At 38.5% G+C, this 12426-nt stretch overlaps 1 protein-coding gene across 3 annotated transcripts in view; it reads right to left on the bottom strand.

Moving 5' to 3' along the window:
• STXBP4 (syntaxin binding protein 4) overlaps nt 1–12426 on the bottom strand; it is a 64362-nt gene that overhangs the window by 1518 nt on the left and 50418 nt on the right. For all 3 annotated transcript variants that reach the window (XM_051635206.1, XM_051635209.1, XM_051635208.1), the window contains one exon: nt 11833–11890. In XM_051635206.1, coding sequence (XP_051491166.1) covers nt 11833–11890 — 58 coding nt within the window. The remainder of the gene's footprint in view (nt 1–11832; nt 11891–12426) is intronic.

Below are 12426 nucleotides of genomic sequence, written 5' to 3'. Positions count from 1 at the left end.
TTACAATAACTAGTTGAAAAATATCATACGTATAAGATATGCCATAAAAGAAAAATAACTCTTCTCACCCCTTCTAACACACCGTGTACCTAAAGGCCATGCCTGCACTCACCTTCCAGGTGAAATGGTTTGATTAAATATGAAGTGCCATGAAGGAACTACTCTAGATATACTTTTGCAAGTGAAAACAGATTTTGTCTTTCTGTCTTCAAGAATGCTCCCTTGAACATCCGATTATGGGAACTGATACGTTAAAGTAGGACTAGGAGTCTGTGTTCCACTACATGGGTTGTAGGTCTGGGGATCACTTTTCCAGTCAACACTACTGTGCCATGATCTTACCTTCTATTCACACCTTTCATTTGAGTATAGTGTGCTCAGGATAAGTTGGATATGATGAGGACAACAAAACTGTTCACCAAGAGATAAATGTGATACCAATGTAAATCACATCTTGATCTGCATTGACTAGATTAACCTCTCTCTGAACTGGTAATCTGTGCATTTAGCCACTACTTCAATTGAAGCAATGTCTGAGTAAGAACCAAGCAAGAAAAACAAAATGTGGGAAGTAAAGGCCACATCCTCAGTTCTTATCCTTAAAAAAAAAAAAAAAAAGCAAAAAGCAGCTCCAGTTACATGTAAAACCAAAAGCTCTAGGTATGTGTAAAACCAAAAGGTCCAGTTATGACAGCAAGCCCATCCTTTTGCTAACTGCTCTAAGGACTTTTGTTGTCAGACAAATAAATGCAGAAATTCTCCTGATCTTTAATAGTGCAGAACTGTGGCACTGAAATCAGGATTACAGTCTTCTGTATTCAGTGGCATAACTTTGTTTAATCACTGGTAAGAGAACTATTTTTTATCCATTTCAAAATATATGGAGCCAAGTTCTGCTCTAGTGTCCATCTGCTGTAAATGCCTCTGATTTGAACTCAGTTTTTTTAAACTTGCCCTAGACTTAAACCCACAAGAGCTTCTAGTAGGACAGCTTGTTTTAAACCCTTTGCCAAAATCCTTCCTAGGGAAAGGACTCATAAATAAACATGAAGTTCAGATGCCATGTCTCACACTGTAGACAGTCTCACACAATATGCACAGATTATTTAGGCACAGAACAAATATATAAACCCCTCTCCTATTTATTTTTAGCTCTCCAAAAGTGCTGTGGCTAAAGAGCTTTGACATAATCAGTCCAAAGAGATAATCCCAGATTTACTGGTCTGCAGAACATTCTTGTATTAGAAATACATCCTCTCTGATTTGTGGGCCAGGGCCAGCAATAAAAGTGAGAGGGAATTCAGATCTGCCTTCAGATTTTGCCTCACTGATGTAACTGTTTGGAATATTAAAGGCATATTTGGAAATCCAGCATCACAAATTCTAAATGTAAAACGTTTTCCATTTGCAAATGTTCTTATTCAAAAGATTGATTTCACATCTTCAGAGCAATTAACAATATTTAAAGATTTTTAGGTTTTCAAACAAGTCATTGCTATTGGAAGGTAGCCAAAGTTATTGTTAAAAAACAGAAACACTTGATACGGAAATATGTCAGGAGCTTATTCTGTCTTTTTAACATTAGTAAATTGCAGAGCAAATTTTAGAACTTGGAAAAACAAAACGTGAACACAGGGGTTTATTTGGCAAAGAAACCATTGCAAATTATTTAAAATACCATTATAATTACCCTCCTTATGGCTCTTATTTCTTTGCCTGGAGAATTATTTCTTTTCAAACGAGAACTTAAGAAAAAATTTTAATAACAGAATAATTCAAATAAAAACTAATGGAAATAAATATGTGTACATTTGTTAGATTCTGAGCATTATTAAGATATGCTTTTCACCTTAAATTGTATTCTTCAACTAGGGCTAAACTCTGGAGCATAACAGGGAATCATGAAGAGTCCTGCAGACCACACAACTGCTGTAGGTCACTGTGCAGGATGTTGAACTCCAAAGCACTCGTGGTATTCTTTGAAGTTAGGGCTTTTTTCCCCTTTTGACATGGGATGACATTCATAACACCTGACTGAATTTTTCCAGTGCACCAGGATTTACTCAGGTTTACATGGAGCAATCTTGTGCAAGACCTACTTTTTTTGAGATTTGCTCAGGAGACAAGATGCAGCCTTAAACAATTAATCAGCCAAACTCTCATAATGACTGTTATTCATGGCCAAATAGAATTGAGCTGTATCTGAACTTGGAAAGACAAATTCTGGCCTCATATGAACCCTGTGCTGTTCTACCAAATTGAGAAGTATTAAAGAAGATGAAAGTCAAAGCAGAACTCCGCTCATTTGAAATTACATAAAGCCCAAGGTAGCTATTTTGGCTCCCTAAATTAACATAGAATCATAAAATCCTTTTGGTTGGGAAAGAGGTTTCAAATCATCAAGTCCAACTGATAACCCAGCACTGCCAAGTCCAGCACTCAACCATGTCCCTCAGCACCTCATCTACATGGCTTTTAAATACCTCCAGGGATGGTCATTTCACCACTTCCCCAGGCAGCCTGTTCCAGTGCCTCACAATCCTTTCAGTGAAGAAATCTAAACCTCCCCTAAACACACCCAATAACCTAATCCATTTAATCCACTGCAGTAATTTTGCTAAACTCTTAACCTTTCTTACCTTACGTTTTGATTTCCCAAACCTCAGTAGTCCTTTAAAATGCAATGAAGCTCAGGTAGAGAGTAATTGTGCTTGATGGAGCTTTTATTTATCTGTGCACAATGGAAAGTTTTTGCAAAGCCACAGTGGCAGTGCAGCACTGCTGGCCACCAGGAAACTGCACTCTCTTCTGAAGCTTTAACCTTCAGAACTTTTACTGTTGTTATCAAAAACATGGAAAAGGTGTAGCAAATAGCACTGCTAGATGTAGATGCAATGGGCTGGAAGGAGACATGCTCTGTGCTGGCCAGAAATACATTGCATAGTGTGCTTTTTAAGTTTTCAGACTTACAGGCACGTCCCAGTGGGAAGTTCTGGAGCCGCTGAGGAAGGAGTCAATGCCAGCTGCTGGATGACTGGCTCTGTGGGGGACTACGTGTTCCTTTGTTGCACACCAGTGTGCAGCCCCCATGCAGTGGTGGTTTGGAAGCTAATGAAGGCCAGAGCAATAGGAAAATGAAGAACAATGCCACTGAATGAAGATCCTGAAACTTAATCCTTCATCTAGAGGTTATATCATCTTCCTTCCTTGCTCTTGCACAGATCTGCCTGGGTAGCTCTTTGCTGGGCTACACACAGCTTTGTAAAATTGAATTACTGCCTTTGTCTTTTGCTGCTGGGCTTGTTTCTGTTCCCCTTGTACTTGGAAGACACTTTTGCTCTGCAAGGATCTTTTTTCTCTTTAAAATCCACTGTCCTAAACCTTGCACCTTGGAGAAGCTACCCAGCTCTTTCATCTCTATTTTACTCAAACTTCCCAAACTTGCCAGTGCAAGTCTCTTGGGCCCTGATCAGTGTTCCTTACACAACTTCTAAAACATTGCCCACGAAAATATAGCACCAAAATAGATCCTGCACTAGAATGGAGTAGTCCTGGTTTGCACCACACACCCTGAAGACCATGTCTTGGAAGGGTGAGACAGGATGATCCTTTTACATGCCAGCAGGTGGCAATGGGGCATCTAAGGGAGTGCCAGGGAGCTGCTACTCCTGAAGGCATTTAACAAGTTTTGATCATGGGATGATGATAATCACAGACCTTTTAGTTATAGCCCAGCCCCCTCCCATGACTGTGGAGTCTAGAAAAACAATATACAACAAGATTTGCTACACAGGATAGTCTAAATGCTGGAAATGTGCTAATTCTGTTGCCCTAAAATCTCTATCTGACAGTGTTTCTGGATTGCTTTACACTCTGCACAAGCAGATTGAAATAATCAGCTCTGGGCTAAGCACACACTTGCAGACCCTGTCCTGGTGTCTCGTGTTTGGGATCTACTCTGCAAACCCCAGTGGTTGTGGAAAGCAGGTGTTAACTGCTGTAAGGGACACCAAGTCAAACAACTGGAAACCCTTGCTATTTTGAAGAGCAAATGCTGGGAGGATCTGCAAGGAATAACTTTTTAACTGTAGCAAAAGGATTTTAATTTTGTGGAGAAGCAATTAGAACAAAATAAAACAACTGAATGAAGTTGACGCAAATATAATAAATCAATCCTGAGAGCATCTAGAGAAGATGGATTCCACACATGAAACATATGGGCAGTTTGGGAAGGGGTTTTGTTGCATTTAACAGAATCAGATTATTTGAAATTAAACTTGTTGTTGTTAAAATTGGTTTAAGACGGGACCCTCTTTCAAGGCAATATTTCCAAAGGAACATGCAGCATGTCATAGTACCACAGGAGATGCTGGGCAGGCCCTGGGACATGGCAGTGACCTGAACTTTTATTGGCTGTAATACATTGAGAGCACTTCTCACCTCAGGGAACTGCGTCCTAAGGCAACCTGAGTGTTTCTTGTATTTTCCTTAGGAATTGCAGATTTTGCTCAAGTATTAAAGACTGAGGAATATAAAGTTAGAAGAGAGTCTCACTATTTATTGCTTGATTAAATTAAACAGACATTTGTCTACTAAGACAAATCTATGAGCAACTTCAGAAAGCATTTATCACTAGGAAGATTTATGTAGCCAAATAGTGTGCTATAGCATTAAAAATTGTCAACAATAAACAAATGATCCTATATGAAATGAAAACAATAAGAACAGTATGACCTGAGTCAAGCCTGAATAAGCCCAAAGGTTTGAGTGACAGGATATGCTAATTTTTCAGTTTTACAGCACTACCCGAAGTCTGTCTCACCCCAGTATTAGCCAACTGCTGTTATTCTAGAAGTGCTGCTTTCATATGGGCATTACTCATAATCCTGTGTCTCTAAGTGAACATCATAACAATTCTGGCACAGTTTATTTGCAAATGCATCAGAATATAAAGATCAGCAGTGTTAGTTTTGTGAGGAACTGCAGGATCAGGTTGCTCACTTCATGTCAGTCCTGTCATCATCACTGGGGTAATACCTTGATAAGACAAATAAATGTCTTAGGCCAAGATCACAGAAGTTTCTTCTTGGAGCTTGCTCAAGGCTTACGTTTAAACTGTGCACTGAAATGAACTAAAGCCTAAGTGATGGATTAGGCTCATGCTTCAGAAGAAACACTTACTAAAAAAGCCTTGCTGTGCCTCTGATGGCTCTCCCAGACCCCAGGGACATCTCAGGAGAGCTGACAGTGCAGAGTGGTGCACGTGGCTTATGCCACAAGTGCCAAGTCCTGCCCTAACAAACGAAAATTTAACTGGAGTCTAAACTTTCACATTTCCAGTCCTACTCATAGAAATAACTAGATAGGTGAGAATTAGATGTTTGATAATATTGGTGTAAAATCACCCAGCACAGGTAACAAAACTCAGGACACTGATTTCAGTGGGATTTGTAGGCCTAGAGCAAAAAATAATTTCAGCTTCATGTAATTTCCCAGAGAAGAAATTTTAACAGCTGCCTTCTATGATCGGCCAGAGCCTGGACAGAGTGTGCAGTATCTGTGGAAGCTGAAAGAATGTTTCCCCATTTTGGTTCTTGATATTAAAAAACAAACAACCTCTCAGGAAAAAAATTGCCCAACCAAAAGAAGCTTAAGGTCTTAACATTCTTGTATTACAAGTTCATGTTAACATTAACCCCAATGCCAGCTTTCTTAGTTTTACATCTGAGGTTATTTTCCTCATAGTCATGCAAAATGTTTGCAGTAAAGCATCAGAGAAACTGAATTATCTACAACCAAGATATCTGGCAATAAACCACTTCTAAATCTTAGAAATTAGTTATTATTACTTATTTTCATTTTATCCCAGCTATCTATAAGTCTTCATGAATTTTTAAGTTAGGTAAATATTTTACACTAAATCCTTGCTTTCTTCATTCAAGAGTGACTGAGCAAAGAGCAATCACGAGCACAATTTTTGAAGGGGACTGTTACTTCAGGATGTGTTTCTTCCCAGGGACCAACCTGAGATACAGCAGGGGGTCCTGTACTTCAGGTGGCAGGCATTAACACTGTGTGAAAATAAAAGTTCTCTGAGATGTCTCAAATTGGTTAGCCAGAACGCAAGAAGAAAAATGTCAGGATTACCCACGAGGATAAAGTTACATCTTAAAGTGTTTGAACTGATGTTGAGCTGAGGGATGCAGAGAGCTTTGGTTATATATTCAGAAGTAGTAATAACAGCATTTGGTTAGTGCTGAGCCAGTTCTATTTAATTATTTGCAACTTCTTGTGATCTATGCTGGATTTTGGGTCCTTCCTTTATAACACAGAAGAAATGTGCCGAGTAAACTTAACAAAGGAACAGCTTCATTTCTCCACTTCAGCATGCAGTAAGTAACATCAGCTGTGATTTATTTTCCTTTCATGATGATACCTTTAGCTCTAGTGCTATGAACCATTGATGTTTATACTTGACAAGTATTGACTTTGGGTGCCTATTTAACATGAACCAAATTCTCTTCTCATCTAAACTGATGTGCTATTAGAGCACCTGCACTGCCTACTTTGTCTACAATGCTTCCACGTGAATCTCCTGATTTTTAGATAGACTGCTGAAAGATAACCCTAAATCAAATACTACTGTTTTCCCTTTTGTATAAGGGAAAAGATCCCAAAATGTTAAAATATTGGGGCAGTTCTACTTGTTCAGAAACATTTAAGTTAAATGTTCTTGAGGAAAAGAACAGTTCCTGTGGAATAGCTGGAACCTAGTCCTATTAAAAAACTAGAAAATCAGTGTTTACAGGGGCAAAATTCACAGCTGGTCCTTACAAACTGTACACATATGCAAGGAGTGGGTGGGAGTGGGAGGGAGAATAGCAAGGCCCTACCTAATTTTAGGTGCCAGTCTCATGATACTGAGCTGCCGTATGTTAAAGGTGAACACGGTGGGAGGAAGGAAGAGATTAACTATAGTGGGTTTTCTGAGAAAAAAACCCAGTGTCCCAGCTAGGCTTTTTTATACTGCTCCTGTGTGATTCTAAACCACCAGTGTAAATTCATTAATTAACATTTATGATATTTCACTGGGAAAGCAAAGTTATGCACAGGCTCTCCTATTTAAAAATCAGACCCAGAAGTTCCTCATTCACAAAATCCCCTTCCTGACAATACAGTGTCTTACTCTTGGCACTGCTGCAGTGGTGAGACTTCTATGAGGACTTTAATGCCAGAGCATACAACAAAAGTGAGATTTTGTTCTAACAGTGGTTACAACACTTCATAAACTCCTTCCTCCTTGGAATACAGTGTCCAGCTAGGTGGTGGAATCTCCCCCACTGGAAATATTCAAGGGTTGGTTGGACAGGGCTCTCGATAACTAAATCTTCAATAGAAGGTTGAATGAGGTGACCTCCAGACATCCCTTCCAATCCAAGATTTCTGTGATGTTATTCTGTGATTTTAGAATTTCAATGGGCTGCTGAAAACCCCATTAAGCTACTTTCAGTTGTCACTTCGAGCAAATGAGGTCAGAATCTCAACTCTTCTTTACCAAATTTGCCAACAGAACAGTGAGAGGAATTCCAAACCTACATTGGAGAGGAAACAGGCCCTGGTAATGTGCTTCTGTTACATGTTAATTGATCGGGCTTGATTCTGGTGCTGTGTGAATGCCTGTGCTGCTACAGGCAAAATAAAATAGTGTTTGCCCTCTCCATCACTTTGAAGTGCACCAGGCTATTTCAAAACATTTCTGATGCCAAACTCAACCTGTATTCTCCACCAGGAGGAAAGCAGTTATACCAGCAATGAAGCCGTTCCCCACCTATTAGTCTACTGGTGTAATTTTTGTTCCTTCTGCAAACTGTTAATTTACATCACATTAGTAAGACATTTGGAATTGCTTTTTTTCCTGATACACACCGAGATGTAACTTGGAGAGGCTGACATTACTGTCTGCTGTCTCCTGGTAACCTCTGCCTGTGACTTACTGCCCAGCACAGGATCACCTGAGCTTATGGCCCACCAGCAGACTAAAAGGTAGTTTTCTCATGCTTGCCAGTACTTTGTGACTGATCTTGGCAATGTGGTTGCTTGAAAGTAATTTACTGAGAGAGTGAAATGATTTCCTGAATAAAAGAGGTGATTTCCAAAATGGCCTGAGGGTGAGAATTCATGGAAAAGATACAGCTTTCCCTGGTAGGTAGAGTGAGTTGCTCAGCCCTTGAGGAATATAGCCATGTAATGTTTTATTCATGTCAGTTATTCACAGAAGTGGGTTTCACTTTAGTGTGTAACACAAGCTAGCTGGTTTGCTTCTTTTAAACTCTGATTTCTCATGCACTTCATATTGCTACACCCCCTTCAGAGATATTTATGGAAATTTCACAGCAAGCTGTCTCAAGCTTATGTGCTATTAAGATTCCATTCTGGGGTGTTTACCGCATTAGATTTATAACACATAGATTTATGGACTCAGCTCCTTGATGGCCCAATAAAGCCCATTGGAACTGAAGGCAACTACTAATTAAAATTATACTTGATTGTCCTTGGTATATTGTAAAACTGCTGTGGATTTAAAGAGAGCTATTGCAGCTTCTCTGCAGCCCAACTGCATAATATGAACACTGACAATTCACATATAAGATCAGTTTAACTGTGGGAATTATAACATGGTTTTCTGTCTCTTTGGATAGATGGAAGTAGGCTAGCACTGAAATACTCAAGCCATTCATGGCTTTGGCTATTCTAAACACCAAAGAATGAAAGGATTGAAATTCACAACTGGAGTGAACAAGGTTACACTATTAGTACCAGGGCTGTAAAGTATCAACTATTCTGCTAATCCCCATTTAAACCATTAGATTAAATCCCACTGAAAAGAATCAACTGATAAGATGCACCTCAAGCTAAGTTCCTCCTAGAAAAGGATATTTTCAATGTTGGGTAGAATTTCCATCTTGAATTCTCTACCATTCAGTGTTAGAAATAAGGGACTTACGTAACCCTTGCTGCTTGCTCTAAAGAGTTAACTTGCTCAGACTGACTTCATACACATTACAAGGGGTAGTAAGAGGTATGAATTTTCAAGCATGCAGAAAGCCCAGCTTATGCTCTGCAAAGGCATTTGGAAACAGTGATGAAAACAAAAAGGGGAAATAGTTAAAATTAATGATCAGGGTGTCTTATTGCAATGCTCAGTTAATTCCACTCCAATGAACTGCAGTGAGAGCTCTTAGCACCATTTCAGTGCGGTGGGTCCATTCAGAAGCACTGAAGATTTTTGGCAGTGGTCACAAGGGGTGATTTCATACCCTTCTCTGCAATTGGAGACAGATTTTCAATGGATAGATTTTCCTTGCCTGCCCCATAAACACTGACACGCAGAACTCTTGGAGAAGGCAACAACGATGAAAACCCTGGAGCACTACCACTTGCAATGCTAGAAACACATTAAGAAGAGGGACGAACATTAATGAGTCATTAACAATCAAAGATCAGATAGGTAAAAATTCCTGAAAAAGCTTTTCAGGAAAAAAAAGTTCCCATGAAAAGCATGGGAACTACTCAGTTCAGATCTGTAGTTTCAGCAAGCGGGGGGAACATGTAAAACATCTGATGATTTCTACAAATTAGGCTTCCACCACCCAGACCAGCTGCAATGCTACTGATGCTAATATGCATCTTATTGTCACACCTGCAATAGCTCAGCATCCAGGCGCAGGACTTAAAAGAAAGTTCTTGCACAGATTCAGCAAATCTGGCTTTCTGCTGAGTCATCAAGAGAAGCACTTGTGTGAGAAGCACAGTAATGCAGGCAGGAAAAAAAAAAAAAAACAAAAAAAAGAGGGAATATATTTCAAGGGTGAGAGATTTATTCTGTTCTGCTGCTAAATTTTATTTTCTATTATAGCTAGATAATAGTATTTTCAAGCTCACTTTCCAATGATAAAGGTATAAATTGTGAGTATTACAGGTGTTTTACCCAGGACAGACCCAGAAGCTACCTCACCTTTCCAACTGTCCCAAAATGGCTCCCTGTATCAACAGAGGGAGACCAAGGGAACAGTGCTCTCTTTTAATAGTTGCTCTTCTATTTATTTCCATTGCTATGAAATTGGCTTTTAATTCACTTCCATTTCCTAAGTTATTTTTCTACAGTTTTTTAAAAGAAATCTTATATAGTAACCTACAGCTGTTTGAAAAGAAAGCTGCCCTTATTAGAGCTGGAATGCACTATCACAGTGTGTTTGGAAATCTCTGCAGAAAAAACTCTCATGTCTGCACTAATGCATCTATCTCAAGGCAGTGAATCAAGGAAAAAAACAAAAATAACAACAGCAAAAAGTTTCTGCTTTTCTTGACTAGCTGGTACACAACCTTCAGTGCTATTTACGTGACTTCTACAAGTGTTAATTAAAGTAATTTTATCTCACTGCAAAGATTTATTTGCTGCCCTTTCTGTCTTTTAGGGGCCTGTGGAAGTTCACCTGCAAAATACTGTCTTCCTGGCACATATACGAATTAAATAATATGCAAATTTCAGCTGCTAGAATAACCAGCTATTAATTAAGCAGTGATCCACGATATATATGGAATAGAGGTGAATCATATTTTTCACCATTTGTTTCAGTCTTCTGGAGAAATGATAAAATACCTATTATATGAATTAAATTTCACTCTGTTCTGGAAAATAACAGCATACTGTCTGATTCACTTCCTGAAGCTTCTGGGACATACAACATGAGCTACTACTTTTTCATGCTTTTTTTCCTCCATAATCACAGAATACACTTGAAAAAAAATCATCTTTCCTGGACTATACAACAAATTCCTATGGCTTTTATCAAGCAGGTCTTTGTACAAAAGCTTTCTGTTCTCTATCTGCAAGACATGAACAGGATATAAACTGTACTTTGGCTCTGGTTAAAAAAAACACAAGATTTTTTTTTTCATTTTATATAAATAATGAATTTGCACTGATTTTTTTTCTTCTAGACTTTCAGAAATATGATCACTAAGGAAATTTTACAGTCAAGGAAAGTAAAAAAGGAAGTAACAACGGCCCAAGCTTAGTGCTTTGGTTTAGCTGTTGGTTTCTTTTCCCCAGATGATTAAATCTTACTGCTTTTAAAGCTTTTGTAGAGGGTTTCTTTATGCTTTAGACACTGTGTTATTGTACCATCTTATCAATGTCACCTTAATTCTAGTCTTTGGAGAGGGTTTAAAAAGTAATTTGTTTTCAATATCTTCTAAAAAAATCACAAGTAACTCCTGATACAAACATATTTTTCTGTAATTTTTTGTGAGGATGCATGGTAACTGCTCCCTGTTGCAATGTCTACCCTGAAAACAGGTCAGTGAAATTCACTACTAGTTAACAGAAGTCTTTCTAGCCAGCCAGCTATGAAGAATGAATTCTAAGAATTCTTCCACTCCTCCAAAACATAAGGACATTTAAAAAAATAGATATACCTGTAAACTATGTAAGGGATGAAATTTTTTATCTCCAGGTTCCGTTATAGGGTTGAACATGGAGCTGCAGAACTTCTCAACATTGCAGGCTAGGGGATTCAAAGACATCTGAAGGACTGAGAGACACAACTCAGCTGAATTGCAGCTGGATTTGTCCCTAAGCCCCCTGGGGCCCTCTGGACAGTGAAGCCACAAACAACCAGAGAAGAACTGATGACGATAATAAAGGTATCTATAAAACATGAGAGCTTTTGTTCTATTACTAATTTTCCCATTAATTCTAGGTTTAAAAGTGTGTTTAGCTTGATGTGCTTTTATTTCAACTCTAACCCATTTTCCCCCAGAACTACTCACTTGATGAAGTATTTGATTCCATCTGCTGTATAAGCTTCTTCCCATCCATAAGGCAGACCTAAGAGGAAATAAAGAATTAAGATGTCTCTCAAAGCTTAGCTGACTCTAAGAACATACAGTTTTGAAATGGCGTACGTCAGAATGCTGTAGTTTCAAACCATGTAATAAAAAGATTATGAATTAATTTGTGCTGGTTTTGTAATATATAATAATATAAGGAATATTATTTAATACATATTTTCTGTGCCACAAGGCTAGGGAACCATTTGATGGTATTTTTATTACTTGCACTTCTTTCTGTTCTTTTTAATTACTATTTTTTCAAAACCAAGTGTTTGTAGAGTTTGAAAAGTACCCTAATGTATATAAAGGCAAGTGCAAGGTCCTCCCTTTCAGGGGGACTAAATACGTATAAAATTAAAACGGCATGAAAAATTGTTCTGCAAGTGCTCGAGCTTGAAAGTCATCTCGAAATGTTAGTGTCTTAGGAGTTAAACTATTTTTGTTCAAGTCACAGTACATCTCCAAGCCCAGCTCATTAGAACCATCTGTGAGCCTGCTTTAGATCTGAAACTTTTCTTTGGGAAATGTGCT

Source organism: Apus apus, chromosome 17 (genome assembly GCF_020740795.1).
Source record: "Apus apus isolate bApuApu2 chromosome 17, bApuApu2.pri.cur, whole genome shotgun sequence".
Taxonomy (NCBI): Eukaryota; Metazoa; Chordata; class Aves; order Apodiformes; family Apodidae; genus Apus; species Apus apus.
This window is presented reverse-complemented; position numbering and strand designations above follow the sequence as displayed.